The sequence below is a fragment of the Euleptes europaea genome, chromosome 2 (genome assembly GCF_029931775.1).
Source record: "Euleptes europaea isolate rEulEur1 chromosome 2, rEulEur1.hap1, whole genome shotgun sequence".
In the NCBI taxonomy this organism is placed as follows: Eukaryota; Metazoa; Chordata; class Lepidosauria; order Squamata; family Sphaerodactylidae; genus Euleptes; species Euleptes europaea.
Genome location: NC_079313.1, coordinates 57,924,429 through 57,946,646, shown reverse-complemented (window position 1 = coordinate 57,946,646; position 22,218 = coordinate 57,924,429). Strand labels below are relative to the sequence as shown.

Here is a 22,218-nt window from a genome sequence, read left to right as displayed (position 1 = left end):
TGTGGAACTGCTGTTGAAAAATATTTGGATGATTCTGTGGGTACAAAAAGTAGCAGCAAGGTTGCTTTCTGGTTGAAGCTTCAAGAACATATCATTGGTGCTTGCCATTGGGTTTTCTTCCAAGCATAATTTGAAATACTGGTCACTAACTTATAAAGCTGTAGACAGTCTAACCAAGTTTTTCTCTCAACCTTGCACAATCCCCAGCATAGCTTTTGGGGGTGGTCATAGAGGGTTACAGAGAAACTAGTCCAGATGTGTCAAACATAAGGCCCTTGGGCTGGATCTGGCCCCTTAAGAGCTCTTATCTAGCCCATGAGCAAGCCAAGGCAGCCATCCCACCCTGTCCCAATCTGGGCTGGGCAGGCATGACCTGGCCCAACCAAGTGATATTTATGTCATATCCAGCCCTCGTAACCAGAACAGTTTGACACCCCTGAACTAGTCATTTTTTGTTTTTATTAGGATCATATTGATTGTAAACTGCTTTGGAAGATGGTAGGTGGAGAATTGTAGGGCAGAAATGTATTATTTAATGAAAGAAACTAGATTTAGAATCTTAAAGACTTGCCACACTGCAAGCCAGGAAGAATCATACACTGTGGGGAAGACAAGCTATTCATTTCAGCATGCCAACAGTGAGAATGTGTCCTAGAACAGTGGCATCAATGAGGAGGGTGTGCCTGCTTACACGTATTCCCATTGGCTCCAGGGAACAGTGACATAAGTGAGAAGGAACGTGTGCTTCCTTTCCACTTCTGCTGCCCAGTTCCTACAGGCTACAGAGAGTCTGTGCAGTCCATTGGAGCCCAGTGGCAACAGCACGAATGGGGAGAAATCATACACTACCACCTCCACTTGTGCTGCCTCCAAAATGTCTCTACAGCCCCGTGGAGCCAGGCAACAACAAAAGCCCCTCCTGGCCCCACTCACTTTCTAAAACACTTGGCAGGCACCAGGAAAAGTGTCTGTGGGCATCCCTGGAGTAAGGAGTTGAACAAGGGTTGAACTATAAAGTGTTGGTTTCTGGATTGAGAAGAATTTCTTTGTTTGAGGCACAAAGAGACCCAATTAGTTTTATCTTCTTCATGCTGGTGAGTATTTCTCTGAGAGTTGGAGTGCCTACTAATAAAATTTGCATTGACTTACTGTTCGCATTACTGATCAAGCCAAGACTGCCCTCCCAATCCAAGCCATCTTCCCTTGGCAACTCCTCCCCCTTGTCTTATGTGGAATTATTCCCAGGATCCTGAACCACTCCTTTCTCCCCCTTGTATAGTCAGGATATATACCTGAGACTCACCTAGCTCTGTTACGTCCTATCACTGGGGCCAGCCCCCTAAGGTGATATGCCTTGCCATGAAATGAGCCACATTCACACTGTCTGGTATACATGTCTTCTGACGACACATTGTAACATTGCATAATGAACATCCATGCCAATGACACATGTGCAGTTATTAGATGGAATTGAATCACAAATGAGTTTCATTGAGTTTTCCACAGACAGGATTTCCTTGTGGGAAAGTCATCTTGTACAAAGCAGACCTTATCATTGTAATTTAGCTGCCGTTTCTCTCCATTCTGCATCCATTCTGGCTTGTTTTGGGTGATATTGGAAATGATATTTACAGCCGTATGACCTTTGTTTTCACATGCCCAATCCTGCCTTAATTAGTTTGTCAAAATGTGTTTACAGAAACAGAAATTAATTCTAAGGTGTCACAAATAATCTAGTATTCCCATTGTTTCATAGTATTCCTTCATTAGCTGTGTATCCTCAGTATAAAGAAAAAAGAGGAGGTTTTTTTTTTAAAAAAAACAACTCCATAATCTGTATTCTGTCATGTCTTCCATCTCCCAGGGAAGATATCTGAGAACTTACTTGTCTATTTTTATTTATCCTGTCAGTGGAGTATATTGATGAGTAGACTAAGGTCCAATGGTGTTAAAACAAGACATGAAATATTGATTAATTCTTTTTTTTAATCCTCTTTTACTCCTGAGTATAGCAGTTTTTAGATGATACTGTCAATATAATGCTGTCCAATAAACCTCTGTTATCAGAAGAGCCCTCTTTCTTCAAAGTACTTTGGTAAATGGCTATTATCATTCCAAATTAGTAGCTTTAAAAGCTCAAGGTAGCATGTTTCTGCTGCTGGAGCAGGAAGCTGGTTAGCAAAAATGCAACGCCCAATGTCAGCCGGCTGTGCCAGATGGTAAATGCTTTATATGTCCACATTCTTTCTCCAGGACTTGGTTGAGAACTGCAAGGGTAGAGAGCAGTAAGTATTCCAGGTGGCAGAAAGAAATGCTTTTCTGAGTTGCCACAGTAACTAAAAGGACAAATAAAGGAGAAGGATTAAGAGAATGGTATAGAGCTGGCAGTTGTGAGCAGTAAGAAAATGCTCAGCCTCAATCTGGTTTTATCACCTCATAGAGAAGGACATTTTTATCCTCCTCTACAGCAGGGTTTCTCAGAATTGAACACCACTGAATTCAGTAGGACAATGCTAGGTATGTGTAGGATTGCAACATGCAAACAAATTACTCAGATCCCCTCTGAGTTAGATACAGGCATGGAGAAATGTCCAGATGATATACCTTTGGCATCTGCTTGTCCAATTTTTATGGCTACTTTTCAGCTTATGGATTCTGAGGATGTGGACAGGATCACTGGATAGCTGAGTCCTGCCACCTATATTCTTGACCCTTGCCCTTCCTGGCTGAAAAAAAGCTGCCAAAGGGGGACTGGCTGAGTGGGTAAGGGGAATGGTAAACGCCTTCATGAAAGCAGGAGTTGTTCTGCCCATGCTCAAGGAGGCAGTTATTCTGTTGTGAAAAACAGCCGTCCCTGAGTCCTACTATGTTAGAAAATTTCCAGCCAGTCCCCAGTCTTCCACTCTTGGGCAAGGTGCTACAGCTGATTGTAGCCTCTCAGCTCCAGCTATCAGGAGTATATGTCCCCAATGCTACAGCGATTACATTGCCTACCTATCTGCTCCCAAGCTCAATTTAAGGGGGTTAGTTTTGTCTTTTAAAGCTCTTTATGGCTTGAGCCTTGGGGTATCTGAAGGACTGCCTTCTCCCATATGTTCCTGCCCCAAAATTAAGACCTCAGGGAGATGCCCTCTTGACTGTCCCACCAATTAAAGATGCACCAATTAAAGAGGGCCTTTTCAATGGCAGCCCCACAATAACAAAACAACCTCCCTAAGGAGGTTCACCAGCACACCTCAGTATCGATCTTTAGGACTGCATTTCGATTGATTTAGTGTTTGTTATTAGCAGTCCTAATTGGAGTTTTTAAACTTTGACTTTTATGAGATTTATAATAGTTGTTTCATTGTGTTTTTATAAATGTTTAATTAATATCGCAAGCCTCCTTGAATTCCACAAAGGAGAAAGGCAGCTAATAAATGTTTTAAATAAATAAAATAAATATCAGTAATCACCAATGGAAAGGAATAAAGGAGTGGACGTGTCGATCATAAACATGCTGTCAGGACATGGTGATAACATGCCTGCTGGTAAGACTGGGGGTGAGAATTAAAGCCCATCCTGAGAAATGCCCAATGAAATTGGCATCCATTGTCAGACAGATAGTTCCCGGCTCAATTGAATTTATCCTGAATGTACAGCAGAGGGCCAGTCTTCTTGCATGAAGTGGTACGTATGAGTCAGATTCCACACAACTGCCTGCAATCCTTGATGCCGAACCTACACTACCAAAGGCTGCAATATCACTTCTGACCACTCAGCCTGCTGCGTAGTCGGCTGTCCTCCCTCAGCTGCAACATTTTTCTGCCAACAATTATGACCCCACCCCTCAAATGAACAACTAACTAAACAGCCTGGTTCTACCAAGTAACGTATCCCAATCAAAGCCTCAGCCTAGGTTAAAAAAAATTACTGACAGTCACTCAAAGCTAATATAAAACTTCTGCCACAACCCTTTTAATTAGCAAGGAGCTACAGCCAGACTTCTTTGTCTGAAGAGTGAGGAGTGTGATAAACTGAAGTCATCCCACCTTGACAAATCTCAGTTTAATGACAGCTTGTTATGATGCCTGAACATAAACCCTCTTCGATGCTCTCTATCCTTTCTGCTTATTCTTTCCTCTGGGGACATTTGGAGGGCTCTAGAAATACTGCTTGCAGCACCTCCATAGAAAGGCTATAATGTTTGGAAGCCACTCATCCCATGGATCATTCCAAGTGTGTGGAGGCTTGCTTTGCTATGTGGTACTGGAGGACATCCATGGGGCAATCCATGGGGACAGCTTTTCAAGAATTAGTTTGTATCAGAGAACTGCTAGCTATGTCCTAATTGAGCCATAGGGATTTTGTACCCTCTTCCCAACTTGCACAGGTAGAAGGGAGAACTGTTAGAAATCAGCAAACGGTCCTTGCATGAGCAGAAACACATTCCGCTGGTAGTAGGGATTCATTGGATCTGAGCCTGTATTGCTATGCAGAAGGGTTCCAGCTGTCTTCCATGTGAGAACCATAACACACGAATAATTCAGCTTGGCAGCTGTTTATAGCAGCAGTTCTTTGTTAGGGGGATTGCAGCAGATGGGCGGGGGTCTTTCCAATAGGTTTGCTGCTGCTTATTCTTTTGTTCCTGGAACATAAAAACGTTAAAGAAAGGGCATTTGATATTGAGAAAGAATTGTGGGCCTGATTAATCATTTGGGGGCACTTAATGCTGCAGCACTACTGGAATAAAACAAGTGTTTGCACTAGATTATCCCTTGGATAGGCAACTGCCAGTGACCTACATAAATGCAAAATATTAATTTTGTAAAAAAATTAAAATGATAAAATGGAAGGAAGGAAAGAAGGAAGGAAGAAAGAGAAAGAAAGAAAGAAAGAAAGAAAGAAAGAAAGAAAGAGAAAGAAAGAAAGAAAGAAAGAAAGAAAGAAAGAAAGAAAGAAAGAAAGAAAGAAAGAAAGAAAGAAAGAAAGAAAGAAAGAAGAGCTAGGAAGCAAGCAAGGTATACTGGCAAACCTGGACTCGAGCTGATCTGGCTTTGATATAATGCACTGGTAGATGAGAGCATTTCCCCATATTATATGACAGAAAACCTGGGATTTCAATTAAGGATATGTATGACAATGAGCAATAGTTGGTATGTCTAGAAGTTGCTAGATCTTGCAATATTATTTTGTTGTTCTGTTTGGGAATGCAAGAGGTGAAGTCACACACTGATTTTATGCATTTTACCTTGGAATTTATAGCGAAATGACACAGATTTCAGATATTAGCATATACCAGGCTTTCTGCAGGCCAGAGAATCCAACCATGCCAGAGTGAAAGGGCAACTATAAATAACTCAAAATAATTATATAGTTTTGACAGTTTGTCAGCTTACTGGATGTCTTTTGTGCAAGATAACAGATGATATGTCTTTGAAAAAAGTGTTAGCAATTTCTCAGTGCAGTCTGTTATGTGTTGTCTCTTTTACAGAGTCCAGTCAGGATCCTATCTCAGCACTGGCTGGTTTACCTTAATACTGGCTATGGATGCTTGCTACAGAATACACGTCTATGGGATGATAAATGACACCTACTGCAAGTAAGATCACAGGAAATTATTTTCATGCATCTACAATTCTGATGCCTTGTCAAAATTTCACAATTCATTTTAATGCCATAAATCCAAGAAACGGATTAGGCAGGCATTGCCTGGCATTCTGCATTGATGCTGCACTTTATTGTCAGTGTATTTAGTCCCCATATGGCATGCAGTATTGATTAAATAAAAGCATTTACAAAAGTTTAATGTCAAATGTCATAAAGAACTTTTTAAATCAAAGATGTTCTGCTGAATCGGAATGAAACTACAGGAAGAAAAAGCGTTTCCATTTGCTTTTTGCACTTCATAGCCTGTTAGACTGGAGACAGTATATAGAAAGTACAGATCTATTTGGCAGGCACTCCCCACCTCCCAAAGTAGTGGCAAGTCCCAGGTGCAATGCAAGATGGGTGGGATTTCTTATGTACAAAATGGCTCTGGAGACTTACGGTTTTTTTTTTAATACTTGCTTTGTTCACAAACAAAGAGGAGGCAAAGAGGCATATTGACAAGGCAGTAGAAATGCCATTCCATATCAGATACCCAGAGAGAGACTTGCACCCCAAGATGCTTCACTTTCAACCAGCTACCTTCTCTCTGTGTGTGTCTTGAACTGAAATGGGTTCATGCACGTAACTCCCTACCTCTCCTTCAGCCGGTGGTGTCATGTCTTCCAAGCTCTGATAGGTATTTGAATAGAACGATTAGGAGACTTTCTCATAACGGTTAACCTCCATTGAGAGACATGAACATTCTTCTCACATTCTGATGTGTCACTTTAGGCCAAATCCATCCAAAGTACTCAGACGTCGATTTTACAACACTGTTATCTCCTAGAATCCAGCAGACTTTTGGAAAGAAGATGAAATGATTGACTCAGCTTAAGAGACCTCGTCGTGCAAACAGGTTTTATAGCTCTGTACAGATGACCCATCTGCATGCTGACTGAATGTGCAGAGAGGGAGAGGAAGAACAAGCGTGCCTCCATGTGATTGAGGGCTCATGAGCTTGGCAACTGTGTATAAAGGGAGTGTCTGTGCATACATTCCTTATCTGTGACCAGCAACATTCAGAAAGCCGCATTTCTGATCATGAAGGAGCATATGCAAGGAGACTTCCTTCACAGATAGGCAACATACAAGCTAGCAAACGGCAAGGCTAGCGCATTCATGCCTGTTCTCTTTTTCTGAGTGTTCAGTCAATATGGGGATGGTTTGTCTGTTCAGAGCATTTATCTCTATTTCTGGCTGGATCATGAACTGCTGTCAAAAGTCAGATGCAAATTCAAATATAAATTTAATGGATATGCCTGTGTGCATATTGTGTTGCTTTCAGTTGGCTGCATATTTGAATGTACAACCCTATCCATATTATATTACAACTGATCACATGTTTGCACCATATAAAATGGAGGTAGAGCTAGACTGGGAAAGAATCGGAGGCTGTGAGCTCATGGGTAAATTTTCTCTCTTACTTCCCAATCATAGAAGCCATTTTGGCCACTTTACAGTTTACCTGGCAGCAAACTTGATGAGTGTAGATAAATGGTACCTGTGCTCGCCACCATGTTCACTGCATTCATACTTGTATGTGTTCTCAAGAATACTTAAAATATCATAGCTGTGGAAAAGCCTGTGACTGTTCATGTCACAGAGAATGTGTGTACATTCATACAAATGAAACCAGAGACCAATACCTGAATAAATGTGGGATTTAAGCCACATGTTTGGCTGTTCTTGTGTTGAATGAAGCATGAGAATTACATGATTCATGTAAAAAGAAAAATCAAGTGTACATGATTTCACTGTTACTTGGAAACAAGGCTTGTGTGAGCAACATATAGGACTGGAATGGAGTCCCTTACATAGTTCATGTAAAATCAAGTGTCCACTGTAACTTGTGAACATGGCTTATAAATAACATAGGATTAGGTCCTATGAGTCCCTTTGGCTAAATGAGCCTAGCTCCAAGGAAAGGAGTTCCATTGAGAAAGACTTCCCTTCTACCAAGCGAACATTGTTCCTTCCCCGGGAGCAAGACTTCTCACTTAACCAAAGGGACTCATGAGATCCAACTCTTAGATTGCAAGTTTGGTTATTAAGGCTCTAATCCTGAGGGGGGGGGGAGCTGAAGCTCTTTAGGAGCTGACGTGACCCCACGCTGGCGTAGGTGCCAACTTATCAAGGAATAAAATGGCACCTGTGCTGGTGCAGGGACAAATACGCTAGCGCCAGGGAGCCACGCTGCTGCACGGGGCTCCGCCACTGGCACTACTACACCAGCAGCGAAATCCCAGAAGTGGGAGCCCGTGCCAGGATGGAGGGAGTGTTCCTGGAGGCAGACCTGCCTTTAGGCAGCTTTCTAATCCCTTTGGACCTGGGAACATCCCCTCGAGTTGCGGCATGGCTATGCCACCTTTTGTGGGGCCATTTTCCCTTTTTTACTTTTTAAACTGCTTTTATTTTACTTTCGGTGGCCAGGAAGTCTCCGTGGAGGTGGTGCAACTGTGCTGCTCCCAGGCACTGCGGATCTACCCCCCCCCCCTTAGGAGTGAGCAACCTGAGACATTAATGTACAGTAAAAGTTTTGATATCTGGCACCCATGGGGAATGGAGGTTGCTGGTTAATAAAATGTTTCTGTTAATAGAGCTTTACTCTGATTGTTGTTGAATTTATCTCCATAAGCAAACATAAGTCAGAAAATTAAATATTATTAAAGCAGTGTATCTACCATTTGTACAAAGCAAATAAGATACTGAGGCAGAAGAGCTTTATCTTACTTCCTGACACCGCGAGAGGGAAGCAGACCCTGTGAGATGTTGGGGCAGGGTGGGGCTACCTTGCCTGACAAGCTGGGCTCGCAGCTCATCTAATGAGTGCCTGGTTCACAGTCATTCTTACCACAAGCCACAGCACCAATAAAGAGTCCAGCTTGTTGCCCACCCTCAGCTGGAGCTTCAGCACTAAGTGAGGGAGTAGGTTAGTGGCCTTGAGCTGGCTGATCAGGGACTTCGACCCTTCAGTGACTTCTAAGTGAATGAATGGGCCTTCAGCCCCTGGACATATCGCTAGCTGCGATTTTGCAAACTTAATTTCTGAAGGTGCCCAAAAAGGATGCGAGATGGCTGTCAGAATGTTTCTGGTTAACTGAAGAAAGATTAGTGTTGCCATCTATGACAAATGCCAGCTAATGGATTGCCCGAATAGCACAGCTTTTACTGTATTGTTTTGAATGTTTATGGGTTTATACTCTGCATAATGAGATTTTCCCCAGTAGTTTTTACTGTGTCTCATATGTAAAGCAAACAGCAGACTCATTCAGATGATACAGAAAATTTATTTCATGGACATTTGTGTTTTGTCTTCATTCTAGGTCAGAAGGCTTTCGAAAGGTTCCATATCACTACTATGAACCAGGAAGAGACGAATGTGATGAGTACTTTCTGCATGAAAATGCACCCTATGGAGGCCATAGGTTTATTACAGAAAAGAAAGTATTTGCTGAGTGGGCTAAGAAGCACACTATAATATTTACACATCCTAACTGGACATTGTCTTGATGTTGGATCTCCCAGCCTTTCACTACTAGCATAATATTACACATAGGAAATTCCTCAGTATACTATGATACATGCAACTGACTAGATCTTCTCAATGTAGGTATTTATATGAACAATAAACACGATAAAGGATGGCTCCACTGTGGAACAAGGATAGATCTACCAATCTCTGGAAGACTTACAAGATGCTTATTATAACTCTTAGGGCTGTACATCACAAATGCACTTTACTCTTAACTGGATTTTTAATTCAAAATGGCAGCAGTTGGGCTTAAATATGATTTTAAGGGGTATGACACACTCCTGTGTGGCCAAAACAGTTTGATTGTTTTGGCTTTCTGTTATAAATACTTGAGATTAAGTTGTAGGTTTTCATTATTAAGGTAACTCGATTTTTGTCTTAAACACAACCGGACTAAAGACCAGCAATATATGTTGGATGTTTTAATTATATACATGGCTAAAAACTCACTGAGTTCCAGTTCAGACAAGCTGCATTCAAATAATAGTTTGTAATTCTGGTTTCAATGGAAACTGCAAAGTGTAGTTTGTCTGTTCAGATAGAACAGAAAATTATGGTTTGTCATGAAAGGAAGGAAATTGGCACACATAAGGAAAGAAGAAAGAGAATGTGCAAGCCCAAGGCTTAGTCATGTGATGCCAAAGCATGTACATCATGTAAAACAGTCCTGCACATAAGAAAATTAGAAATGGGTTAGGAAAGATCTGTGAACTTCAGATAGTCTCTACAAATGAAGATTTTGTATGCCTAAGGCCCAGGGGTAGTTGAAGTGCTGTGACTCACAATCTGCTTTCATTGCAGTTAATATTACATTGAAAGATCCAGGTTTTCTGGATATTGTCTAATACTCTTGTGGCATTGATTAACATTCACCTAATTTTTGCCTTCAACTGCATTCCCTCTGTGGAACAGTACTTCTGTAAACTGTACGAGATGTTAAGGAAGTTCTCTAGCCCTGGATGTGAAAGTCCAGAATCTAATATAGTTTTGGGAAGTAAATCCTTTGTGGTCTTGAACAGTTTGGCTCAACTCTCTGCCTCAGATTCTCCATATTTAAAAATGGGGATAACACCTACCTCATGAGAATGTTGTAAAATAAACAGATGTGCATATTCAGTGCTTTTTAAATAAATGATGTTTTGCTTGAAATTGTTATCGCTACCCATGGGCATTTGGCACACATTCTTCTGTGCTGGGTATTTGAGGAACATCAAACCAAAGATGTGAGGTCAGTGCTGTAATATGCTGAATATCTTCATTCCTTCAGTGTACATCCTCACTGAATTATCCCTTTAATGGGTGTAACTTTGGAAATGTTAGTACTTGCCCATTTCTAATTGAAGTACAGTATAGCTGATACTGGAAGCATCTACAGTGCTAGCTATTTATGCTAGTTATATTGGTTTATATCAGAAGAAAGGATATAAGAACCAGGGGAGAAGTGTGAGATAGACCATGAATCAAAGTTTGGATAATATTGCTTTTACTATATAGCACCTCATTATGAAATTAGCTTAGTTACCACATAATGAAGGTGACATGTATTCTACCACTCTGTTCAGCAAAGTTTGAATCCTACCTCTTGTCTAAAAAGCCCTCATCAATTTAAATGGCTTTTCTGCTGGAGGAAGAGACACTTAAGTTGGAGGAATGCTTCAAATTTTGCTGAGCAGAGTAATAGGCTACATGCTGATAATTTACAATCAGAACAAGTGTTTTTTTAAACTGTCTAAAGTCAGTGAAGTTCCTTATCATGTCAGTTATTGAATACCTAGAATATCAGAACTACCACACTGTAATAACTAATACTGTTAAAACTTGAAAAGAGGTTAAGTGACTGTTACACTTGTGTAACTGTCAACAAGCATATAAACCACCAGACCTTTTGTATTACTTTGCTGAATCATAAAAAGACAATAGCAAAATCATGTTTTTTACATGTAAGTGTTTGTATAAGGATTGTATTTCCTATTGTATATTTGTATATAGAGGTCTATATTTTATATGTTCATTTTCATCATCACCATTATTAAGTGCCACCTTTCTATGCTGGGCGGGGGAGTTGTGTATATCATACAGTTGTGTGATTTACCCCAGGACAGTTGTCTTTTGCCCCACATGAAACTAGAGGTAAGTGTTAATTTCCCTGATAGATTTTTACTTACTTCTGGTGAATTACCTCAATTCTCTGCTTTAATGGTGGGCTTGCAAGTAACTCAGGGTAAACGCACCAGGTTTGTCTTGGTTCAGCAGTCAAGAGTTAAATGAGAATGTGTGCACAGACCTTGGAGGAAACCATTCACCAACAGTGCTTTTGGGGTACTTTATTCTTTATTGGAGTTCCTGTTATCAGGCTTGCCATTGTCTTTCGATTGAGTCCTTGCTTGCTGATTCTTGCTCTTCTTCCTGTTCATTTAAAAAAAATAAATGTTTTGGTCTTTAGTCTTTATGTGACTCCATCTATGCTTGGTAGGCATGGAATGCCATTCAGATACAAAGATGGGAATTGGGGGACTATGTGCATCCAAACGTCCACCTGTTTGATATCAGTTTTGGGCCATAGATTCCCCCAAAGAATTCTGAGCATTGTAGTTTGGTGAAGGGGCTCATAATTGTCTTAGCCCTAGCCCTCCTAGGACAATGGAATGACAGTAAAACTTTTTTAATCTCTATGGAGTAGATTATCTTTGAAATGAGTAAGCAAGCACCTTTCTACAGGGCTGTTTGGCTGCCTGATAAGTAAACCAAAAATGAAGTCATCAGTACCTAAAAATGTTCGATTGGAGCAGCAATCCCTCATTGTACAGATTTAGACACTGTACAGACTTAGACTGACTCTACTAGACCTCTTGACTGCAGTTTAGCACTGATAGGGAATCACATAAATAGGAGGAGAATCCACACCTGACTGGTGGATTTTGAATCTTTGATAAATCAACACGACTGACTGTAAAACGTACTTTCCAGGACAACATGAAAGTTCAGAGGCAGTGCTGATGGGTTTAGTTTCCTTTGGATAGAGCAGAACAGGAGGCTTAAATTATTGATAACAGTTTTTAAAAAGACAAAGATACAAGCAGAGCATAAGTGGACGAGAACAGCACTCTTGTGGCAGCAGAACTATCTTCAGGTCCCAGAGAGAAAAGTCTGGACTCCCAATGAGTTTACTTTCAGCCAGCCTTCTTCTCTCTCTGCCCTTGTCTCTGCCCATTCCAATTGCAAAAGTGCTATTCCTCAAACACATTATTCAAGGGTTTGTCTGAAACCCTGCCCCTGCAGGCAAATTGTCAATTCAGGAAATGTCCACAGTCATTAAAGAATATTAACATTCCTTTGTCTCAAATCCCTGAATCTCATTCTGAGTCACTCTAGACAAAACTATAGTCAGAGATCCATTCACAGAAATCAGACAGCAAACTAACTTTGCTAGAATAAATACTTCTGTACATCCATGAAATGGGGATTAAAGTATTAACTTGTTCATTGCACATTGTCTAGTTTGCTTCATTGTAAAGTAATATCTTTCATTGAAATGACCATTAGCATTTCTACTTGTGCAAGAGGAAGGATTTGTGCTGTCTCATCTCCATGTTGCACCTCATGTTGTCCCCCAAGATCCAGTGAATATTGTAGGCTTATTATGGAGAACATAACAATCTCTGTTAGGGGGAGACATTTTGCTCCTTGAGCATTGCTGTACTCATGAAGATTAGAGTCCAATCCTATATTACTTGTTTGGCCTTACATTTGAACATGGCAGTTTAGAAAAAAGGCCCAGTCCCAGTCTCATTGATTTCAGCAGAATTGACTTACAGGTAAGTGTGTTTGGGGTCAGAATATGAGATTGCAGTTCGAAGCATTGTTACTTAGAGGTGAATTTCAGTACAATCGATTCTATTTACAGCCACAAAACATAAAGACATAATATTACAAAAGAGTAAAACTTGAACATATTATTTTTCCAATGCTTGCATCTTCTTCACACTGACTTTGCATGCGACATAGTAAATATATAATAACATTCTTTGTATTGGATGCAATGATGTCTTACCATTGGCTTTAACATAAAGCAATGTAAGTGGAGAAACCACTTGTATGAAGTACATGCAGGCAGCTACTTGATACCCACTTGGGAAAATGTTTTTATATAACATAAAAATATACATTTTATTTATTTTATTCAGGCAAGCATAAAATGTAACCCAAGACTGATTTTTGCTTATTTGTTTATTCAGATATATCTTTCATGTGTTCATGTGTTCAGATATAGTCAATGAGAGAGCTATATAGGCCTGCTGATTTATCCTGACCGTGACTCTTTCTGTATGAAATGGAAATGTGGGGGGGGGGGGATTTAAAGGTTGAATTGTAAATTTAATATGAGAATAAAGTAGGAACTAAAATGTTTAAGATGAAAATTGCCCTTCTGTGCAGATGAAACATCAAAAAGTAATTTAGTTTGGGATACTGTTTCTTTAAGGAAGAAATTAATCCTGTGATTTTAAAAAATCGATTCTTGCACCAAATGGAGATATAAGACGTTGGCTGCAATCCAAGGGGCACTTTCCTGGGAGTAAGTCCCCTTAAGTAACATGGGCCTGATTTCTGAGTAGACCTGTTTAGGATTGCTTCCTATGACATCCATCTTATCCAAGACGTGAGAAATTCCTAATAAATTGTGTGTGTTGTAATCAAAAGGGATTTTAATACAAAGCCAATTTAAAGAAAATACCAGAAGTTTAATTAACCACATTAATTCCTTTTAAACATCAAAAATATCAGAGATATTTTAGTTTCTTAATGCTGCATAAGCATTGCTCAAGTTTTAGCAATAGTAGAAAGAGGTAAAGAGCTGTTTTAAAAATTATATATGGAATGAGGTACATAAATTAATGCTCTGTCACAATGGCGGTAGAGTTGGAAAGGTATAATGGTGAGAGACTAAAAATGGAAGACTAATCCATTCCTTTCTTCCCATTTGCAGATAAGAATTCTGAATACAAGAATACAATATGCTTTTATGGTCTTATTTTTAGTTGTAAGCTTTCTTGAGCAGGACTTTGTAGAGGTGACATAAAAATGCCTAATTAAATAAATATTCTTACATTACAAGGAAGTCCAGTTTAATGAGAAAAACTAACCAAGACTGAGTACCTGGTATCACAGATGAGACTTATCCAAGTTTGGTTTTAAAAATCCTGAATTGCTCTTCCAGATTTGCATTGAAAATATGTCTGTAAAAAGGTTCCAAAGTACTTTATAAATAATAGAAAGACACATTTCATACTATATTATAGCAGTGGCAGTACCCTGCCCTTTTTATTAATTAAAAATGAACCCAATAATTTTGGCAGATCCTGGCACTGTAATAAAGATAATGAAGACTTCCAAGTACTTTGATGACATTGTAATGTGGCTAAAACTATTGGGGAAATATGTTGGTGATTTGGGAAGGACGCTATAGAAATCTTGACATGTTGGAGTGGATTCTACTTCTATCCTTCTGCTCCACTAAGCAACGTTTATTCATTTATTCATAAACATTTATACTCACCTTTCCTTTTGGCTCAAGTATGAAGTCTTCCTCCGGTCTAAGGGGTCTTCCTCCAATTTAAGTGGCTCATCTGTCAGAGGAAGAATCATTTCAGCTGGAAAAAGGCTCCTTAGAGGGTGATTGGATCCACCCCATACCTCCAAGGGGAAACTTTAGAATAATGGCAAATTTTTACTCGCCAAGGGAAGGCATGGTAAAACAATGCCTGCAGTGGAGGAGTGACAGAAAATCCTTGAGTGATTCCTATATCGTGCTTACAAAATAAGCTATGTATTAAACACATCTTTGGGATGGTTCTGTTCAGTCATCTAGGATGTTCCCAGGTATTTGGCATTCTTTTATTTCATGTGATAGGAGTAAACTAATCGAACATGTAAGACAAGCGCTGTCCGTTTAAGTGGAGGTTCTTCACATAGTGCTTCTGTATGTTAGATTGGATCTACATTGCACTGTGTGAGTGAAGGGCGCTTCCACTCATTTTTTGTGGGCCTTCTAAGTAGGACAAGAGGCAATAGCTAAAATCTGCCATCTAGAATACTGAGATCTAGTGACAAAGAAATATGTTCTACACACAGGCTTTGATGATCTGATCACATCCTGGTATGTGAAAGGCAGCTTAGCCATGGAATTTACATCTGCATAGCTATATTAGATCTTACATTACAGATCTGAATGTGACTGTTCTCTAGGAAACCAGTTTAGAATATGGAGCCTGACAGATATGCTTATTAACAGTATGGTTGTTGAGGAGAGATGTCGCACCATTCCCCAATAGCCAATTCCACAGTAATCAGAGGATTCTTTCATAGCATTGTGAGACTTCCTTTTTCCAAATGGAATGGATTAATTATTATAAAATCATTGGAGCAAAGAAGGATGAACACCACCACACCCTTTAAAAAACAGTTTAGCAGAAATTCATCATAGATTTGCATGATCCTTACTTGGAAAGGAGCTATATGTATATGTATTTTTCCCCCAAAATGATTTAGTAAAGCAATTGCTTTGTGGCTATTTGTTATCCGTAGGTGATGGTATATTGGCTACAGCAGCATTATATGATTGTGTATGTATGTTTATGTATGTATGTTTATTCTTACAGCCATAGGCCAAAATGAAATACACAGTACAATACAATGCAATACAATACAATCACAGCTAAAAAGAGGTTAGACAGGGTATTAGTACATGTTTCAATATCATTTGCAAATTACTTGGTCTAACCTTTTTGGGCTATCAGACTCCCTTCTTTCTAATTACTGCATGGCAGAATTTTGCGACCGTGAGGGTTCCTGTCTTCCAGCAAATATTTTACCATTTTGCCTTTGAAAGGGTTAGAATGATTGTTGTAGCCAGGGTACTTTTGTTGAATGAGGGGCCATATTAAGTGCATTCTGGCTTCCCTGTAAAATTCACAATGCAGGAGAATATGTTCCATTGACTTGACAACCATGTCAGGGCAGGAGCACAAATGCCTGTCCAAAGGTTGCACTTGGAACCTTCCTGATAGAAGGGCCGAGGGGAAGGCATTGAACCGAGCTCTAGAAAAGGCCCACCACAACTTAGATAGAGTAATAGAGGACAGATACGGAGCCATAGAGATTCCTGTCCATGACTTTAGGAGCCTATAGAAATCTGGGAGAAGAGCTGTTTCGGTCTGCAGGTCAATGTCTGTAAAGCGTTGGTGTGCCACTGCTTTTGCTTTTCTAAGACCTAGCTCCAGTAGTTGCTCGGAGTCGTAATTTATTGATTATCCCATCTCCCCATGGAAAGGTGGTGTTAATAAAGGAGCAAAGGGATCAAGCCAGTCGGCTGAAGATGGATTTTTTATGTGATTGTGATAGAGGCTTTTTTTCAACTTGAGTATTCTGGGAAATCTCACCTGATTATAGTTATGTATAGGGATTCCATTTAGTAGCCACATATAGTAGTCTAGGGATTCCCACAGGTCCAGTTTCTTATCTAGCACTATTAGGATATGATGTTTAATGAGTTGTCATGATGAGTCCTGAATGGAGCATAAAACTAGATATACCTATGGATTGCTGATTATATATTTCAAAGTTGTTTTTACTTGTCACCTTTCACTTAAACAGAATGGACAGTGTCTCGAATAAGGAAAAGAATTCAGCTGGCTGCTCTTTAAAAATATTAATATTGTTTGGGGAGTGTCTACAAAGCATTTGTGCTGGTGATGGAGCATACAAACATTTCAGGTTTTGCTTACTGAGTGCTGCTGTGGAGCACCACACTTGCACCTACATAGGCGTTGAGTGGAGGGCCTCGGAGTAGTAGGGTAGTGGAGACAGGTGGCTGTTTTAAATAGAGGGCCTCGGAGTAGTAGGGTAGTGGAGACAGGTGGCTGTTTTAAATGTCATGCTCTTTTGGCACTTTCTCAGACCCATTTTTTTTTAATTGGAGAAAAGAGAACAGAGGCTCATGCTGCTATTTTAGTGCTTGAAGCATTATGCAGTTGTGACAGAGGCTTAGATTTGTTAGAAGAATTGACTTTGAGAGGGGATGTGTGGATCCAAGCTGCTTCCCCAATGGAAGGCATTTCCACTTGCACCATGCAGGTGAGTTCTACGGTTTCTGTAGATTTTCTTCCACATGTTGAGGATGGAGGGAGAGACACAGGAGTTTACATCAGGACAGGGGAGATATATACTCATGGTTCTTAGACCAACCTCAGCCTCTGGAATCAGTTGGGATTAGAGGTGTGCAAAAAAAAAATCAGTACATTTCAGGTTTGGGTTTATTGGGCCTGATTTTTTTCGGGAAACCTGAAATAAGCCAAATACCCATACCAGTAAATATGGGCATTCAGCTTATTTTCAGGTTTCCTGAAAAAGTCAGCCCTGGGGGAGATCATTTTTTTGACATAGAGCCCCCAAATTTGCAGTGTAGCTTGAAGAGACTCTCCTTGCATTAACCCCAAAGTTTGGTGAAGATTGGGTCAGGGGTCCAATTTTATGGGGTTTGGAAGAGGTCACCCCCTCCTCCATAGAGAAACATTGCGAAGTTTGCTATGATACTGTATTGAGGGGGGGCAACCCCTTCTGGAGCCCATAAAATCAGACCCCTGACCCAATCTTCACCAAACTTTGGGGGCCATGCAAGGAGAGTCTCTTCGAGATACACTATGAATTTGGGGGCTCTACCTCAAAAATCTCCCCCCCCGGGAGAATTTAAAAAATACTTACATATTAGACTTGTAAGTAATGGCCGCTGTCTGCTTCCTACCTCAAGACACTAATTTTCCCATAGTTAATTGCAGTGTTACAATCAGTCATGGGAAACTGAGTTTTCCCACATTTGTAATGACCGCTTCCTTCCTTTCTTAAGAGTCATGGGTTTATTATCGATATGCACAAGCCTAGTTGGGATATTAAGATGGAAATAAGGGGTTGATTGGGGGCAATGGGTAGAAAAGAAATTTGGCAGAAATTAATTGAAGATGAACGTTGGAAATGTGGGTTAATGTATGAGGCTAAGACCCTACTTCTGCCTTGGCACCTATTTGTCTCTTAGCCCACAAGTTTATTTTCTGTAAAGCAGGTGTTGCAGCAGCAATTGCAGCATCTAAGGAGTGTGTTACTCAGATCCACTGTGCTTTGCACTTGGCTTATACCCTTGAGCAAGTAATTTGTCTCTGTGCCAAATGCCTGAAGGCAACTTATAAATGACACGATGGCAACATCATTCCACTGTTGTTGTTAACACCACTTAATATTCAGAAGTGTTCAGCTACCATGCAAGAGGATCCCATAACAGATCAGGGGTGGGGCAGGTATGAAGAGCTCTGAGTGGGTAGAGCAAAAGGAAGGTGTGGCAAAAGTGAACTGGGAAGATTAGAAGGATTTGAATCATTATCAGCTGTCATTCCTGTTGAATTTGCATAGTAAATCAATTAACAGTGCCCTTTAAGCAGAGTTACACACTTCTAAACTCATTGATCTCAATACAGAAGGATTGCATCTTTTAAAATGACGATTAAATCAAATAATAAAGTGGGGAAAGTATCAGTTTTGAAAGTGTCCAAAAATCAGGAGAATACAAGTGGGGGATCTGCAAGGACTCATGGGGGCATTTTATTTTCCTCTCCCCCACTGTTTCCTTTTTCCCATTCTTGAAAGCCATCATAATCACTCCCCTTTTCCTGCTTCCTTCTGACCTTTCCATGTACCAGCCAACCTACCTTTATCTGCCCTATCTTGAGCATTTCCTCCTTCCCTTCTAGCACCCTCTCCCTGGGAAAGCTTTGAGTGGTTGCAGCCACCAGGCTGGGCCATGCTCAGTTTTGCAGTGGGGAATCCACAAAGACTTGTGGGGAGCACCTCATTTCCCCCTGCATCCCCCTCCCCACACTATTTCCTCTTTCCCTTCTCCTGGCAACCCAATGTTGGTCATTTATGCATGGGCACTTGGACTCACGTTCAGCCCCGGTCTGACTCAGTTGTTCCTTGGAGCTCTGCATGAGTTTTCCTTCCGTTTGAAATGACTTCACTTCCAGCCCTTGCAATGTCCAGGTCTTCCCGTTCCTCTGTTAATCCGCTTTTTCCCTCTAACCTGAGCTCAGCCTGGCTGAAATCTCCATGCAGATGGCAAAACCGGGCCACAAAAAGATTGGCTTCTCTCACAGCCAGTCACAAACGGCGCTTTCTCCCAGCCTTCACTGCAATCCTGTTCACACTTACCTGGCAGTAAGCCTAATTGAATAATAATAAAACAACGGTTATCAAAGAAAGATGACCTTTAAAATTGTTTTTAAAAGCATTTCATTAATTATAAAGGTATATATCCTTATACACATTTGTACTTTACAAACCTGGTCCTCACTCAGAGTATCTGGTGGTATACAGTATGCAGCTACTGATGCTAAACATGTTCTTGTTATTTGATGGTTCTCAAGCTTTGTAAAAAAAATCTCATGTCTGTTGCCAACAAATCAAGAAAAAGGTGTCCTTAGGCATTGCTATATACAACAGGCAGACATCAACTTTGAAAAATATTTTTCTTTCTTCTTCAAGTTCAGAGCAGGAAGTGTTTCTTTTCAGCAGAACTGTCTGTTTCTGAACTCCCGTTTCTTGAGCTATACAGAGCTAGCATGGCTACTGAACATAGTGAAGAAATATCTTGGTTAATAAGTAGCCAGACTGTGTTTGCTTCATCTTCCATCCTTACTGCATCAGTATTAGGCCTCAGCTGTCTTCTTTCATCTTTGTCCTTAGAGCTGGTTCACTTTTTCCAATACGGTACAGAAGTGAAACAGCAGCAGTAGTAGTGTAATGGCTGTACTGTTAGGTTTCTATTACATTTTCCCAGAGAAGTCAGATGTCGTGATTGGTTGAATCCATCAGGAATAACCAGTAGAGCCATTCTTCCCAAAAGGTGGTGTTGCCAATTCCAGCTAATATATCCATGCTTTCTTTCTAAGGCTACTTCAAAGTACTGAGGTTTCTAAGAGTCCATATATGAAGGTCCAGCTACCATTCTGGGACCCAATGTTATCCATAGCACAGCTAAAGGCCAACAACCACATTTAGTAGCACTGTTCAAAGGCAGTTTGGGAACCCACCTTTCTGAGCATAAAATTCAAATTCAGAGCCATAGTCTGGGTTTGCTTATTTTTAAATGTTTATTTTAAAAAAGAAGAAGAACCAGGGTCCTAATTTCTTTCCAACAGGTTAATTACTAGTGGTGATTCCTTTCTCATAAAATTTGGTGGAGCCCATCAAGATATATCACTTTCAGATAAAAATTCCACTAAGATGGATTTTTTTTAAAAAAATAAAATTTCAAATGTGCCCTTATATTCTTGCAGCTTTAATTTACTCCATTTCATTATCTGATGCTCTTAAGATAAAACAACTTGTCTTTTTATCTATATGGAATCTGATTCAACCAGGCATCTCCCAGGGTTATTTGAAGGCTACACTGGAGATTTTTCCGTAGGAAGCCCTCAGTAACATCTAGAAATATTAGAGTTTTATTGCATGCCATCCCCTTAACACATTTTTACATGACTAAGACGGTGCTGGTTGTCACTTCATTGTGTTACTGTTAGTATAAATTAACTCACCAAAATCCATAAGGATTTTATAAATGCATTGGCTTTTTAACATAATACAGCCAACTATTTAGTTTAAGCCTGGGGCCATTATTACCTGTATTTGCTAGCTGGAAATTGAGCTACTGCATGTTTTTATGCACCATGCGAGTTGTATGTATGCATTAATAATGAAGAGAGCAGCAATGTACCAGGAATGCTTTAATTTCCCACACATTCACCCCCACCAGTATATGATATTGATATGTCATGCTTTATCAAGAATTGTGGAATGTAAACTATTGAAAGTAGCTAAGAACCAATTACTTAACATGACTCTTTAGTTGACTTATTAGGAGTTACTTGAATATGTTTTTGTTAACTCACCCAGGAGGTCAGTTATCATCCCTGTGGCCTGTTCTTTGAAAAACCCATCTTTAGTTATGAATGATTTCCTAGACCCATAGAATTGGCCATGTTTGTTTGTTGACATGACTGCCCTGTTCATTCATAAAGGGACTCTGATTTTAACATCAAATGAAGTACATGGGTGAGGAGAACTCTGAAAACTCCCCCTTCTTTACCTCTCTGCAGTCTATAGGCCCAGATATTTTGTTCTACTTCCAGTGCCAGGCTGGGTAAAAATTTTTTGAAGAACACATTATGGTAAGTGATGGCTGAGAATTAAGCTGCACTCTCCTATACATCCCTTTTCATTTCAAAATCTGCTCCCCACCCTTCCTGGATTTATATGTTGCAGTATAGATGTCTACTGTTATGCTTACAGCCCATTCCTGAAAAGATGGTGTGCGGAATCCTGCATGCCTCAGGAACAAAGAAAGCCGTTTTGCGGCTTTTTTGTTGTCAACAGGGCCAAAAGCCCCTAAATAACAGGTGCAGCACCGCCGTTCCCGCCACCGGCGCAACCTCCCGGACCGGGTTAGGAGGCCGCCTAACCGGCAGCTCCTCCCCCCCGGCCCACCCCCGGAATGTCTCCCTGCTCCAGTGCGGCCTCTCTATGCCATTGCCGGTGCTACGGAGAGGCCGCACTGGTGGACTGGCCTCGCCGCCAGCGTAAGTACATGTAATCGCGCGATTACACGCACTTGTGCTGGTGGCGAGGTCACGCAGCCTCCTAAGGACGTTCGGCTCATTTTTTCAGGAATGGGCTGTTAGTCTAGCCATCAGAATTTTGCAGAAATGTATCCAAATAGAGTCATGTGGTAATTTGTTCTAGGAACTGAAGAAAAACTGCTACTCAAAGCTACAGTATTCCACCAGAAGCCTATATTTTAAGCAGCTGGGCCTCAGTTTGGCATGTTTGATGTAACTAAGAAAGCAATCCTAAATGGGCCTCCTCATAAACCTACTCAAGTCTGTTCAATGGCACTTACTCCCAGGAAAGTGCTCTATGGATTACATTGTTAGTGGACAGGTTCTTAACCAGCATCC

General features: G+C 40.5%; 1 protein-coding gene across 1 annotated transcript in view; it reads left to right on the top strand.

Moving 5' to 3' along the window:
- Positions 1-9,441, top strand: part of ST6GALNAC3 (ST6 N-acetylgalactosaminide alpha-2,6-sialyltransferase 3) — a 339,190-nt gene extending 329,749 nt beyond the window's left edge. Inside the window, exons 4-5 of the mRNA XM_056844627.1 lie at positions 5,474-5,581; positions 8,955-9,441. Coding sequence (XP_056700605.1) covers positions 5,474-5,581; positions 8,955-9,141 — 295 coding nt within the window. The 3' untranslated portion in view covers positions 9,142-9,441. The remainder of the gene's footprint in view (positions 1-5,473; positions 5,582-8,954) is intronic.
- Positions 9,442-22,218: the final 12,777 nt, after the last annotated feature.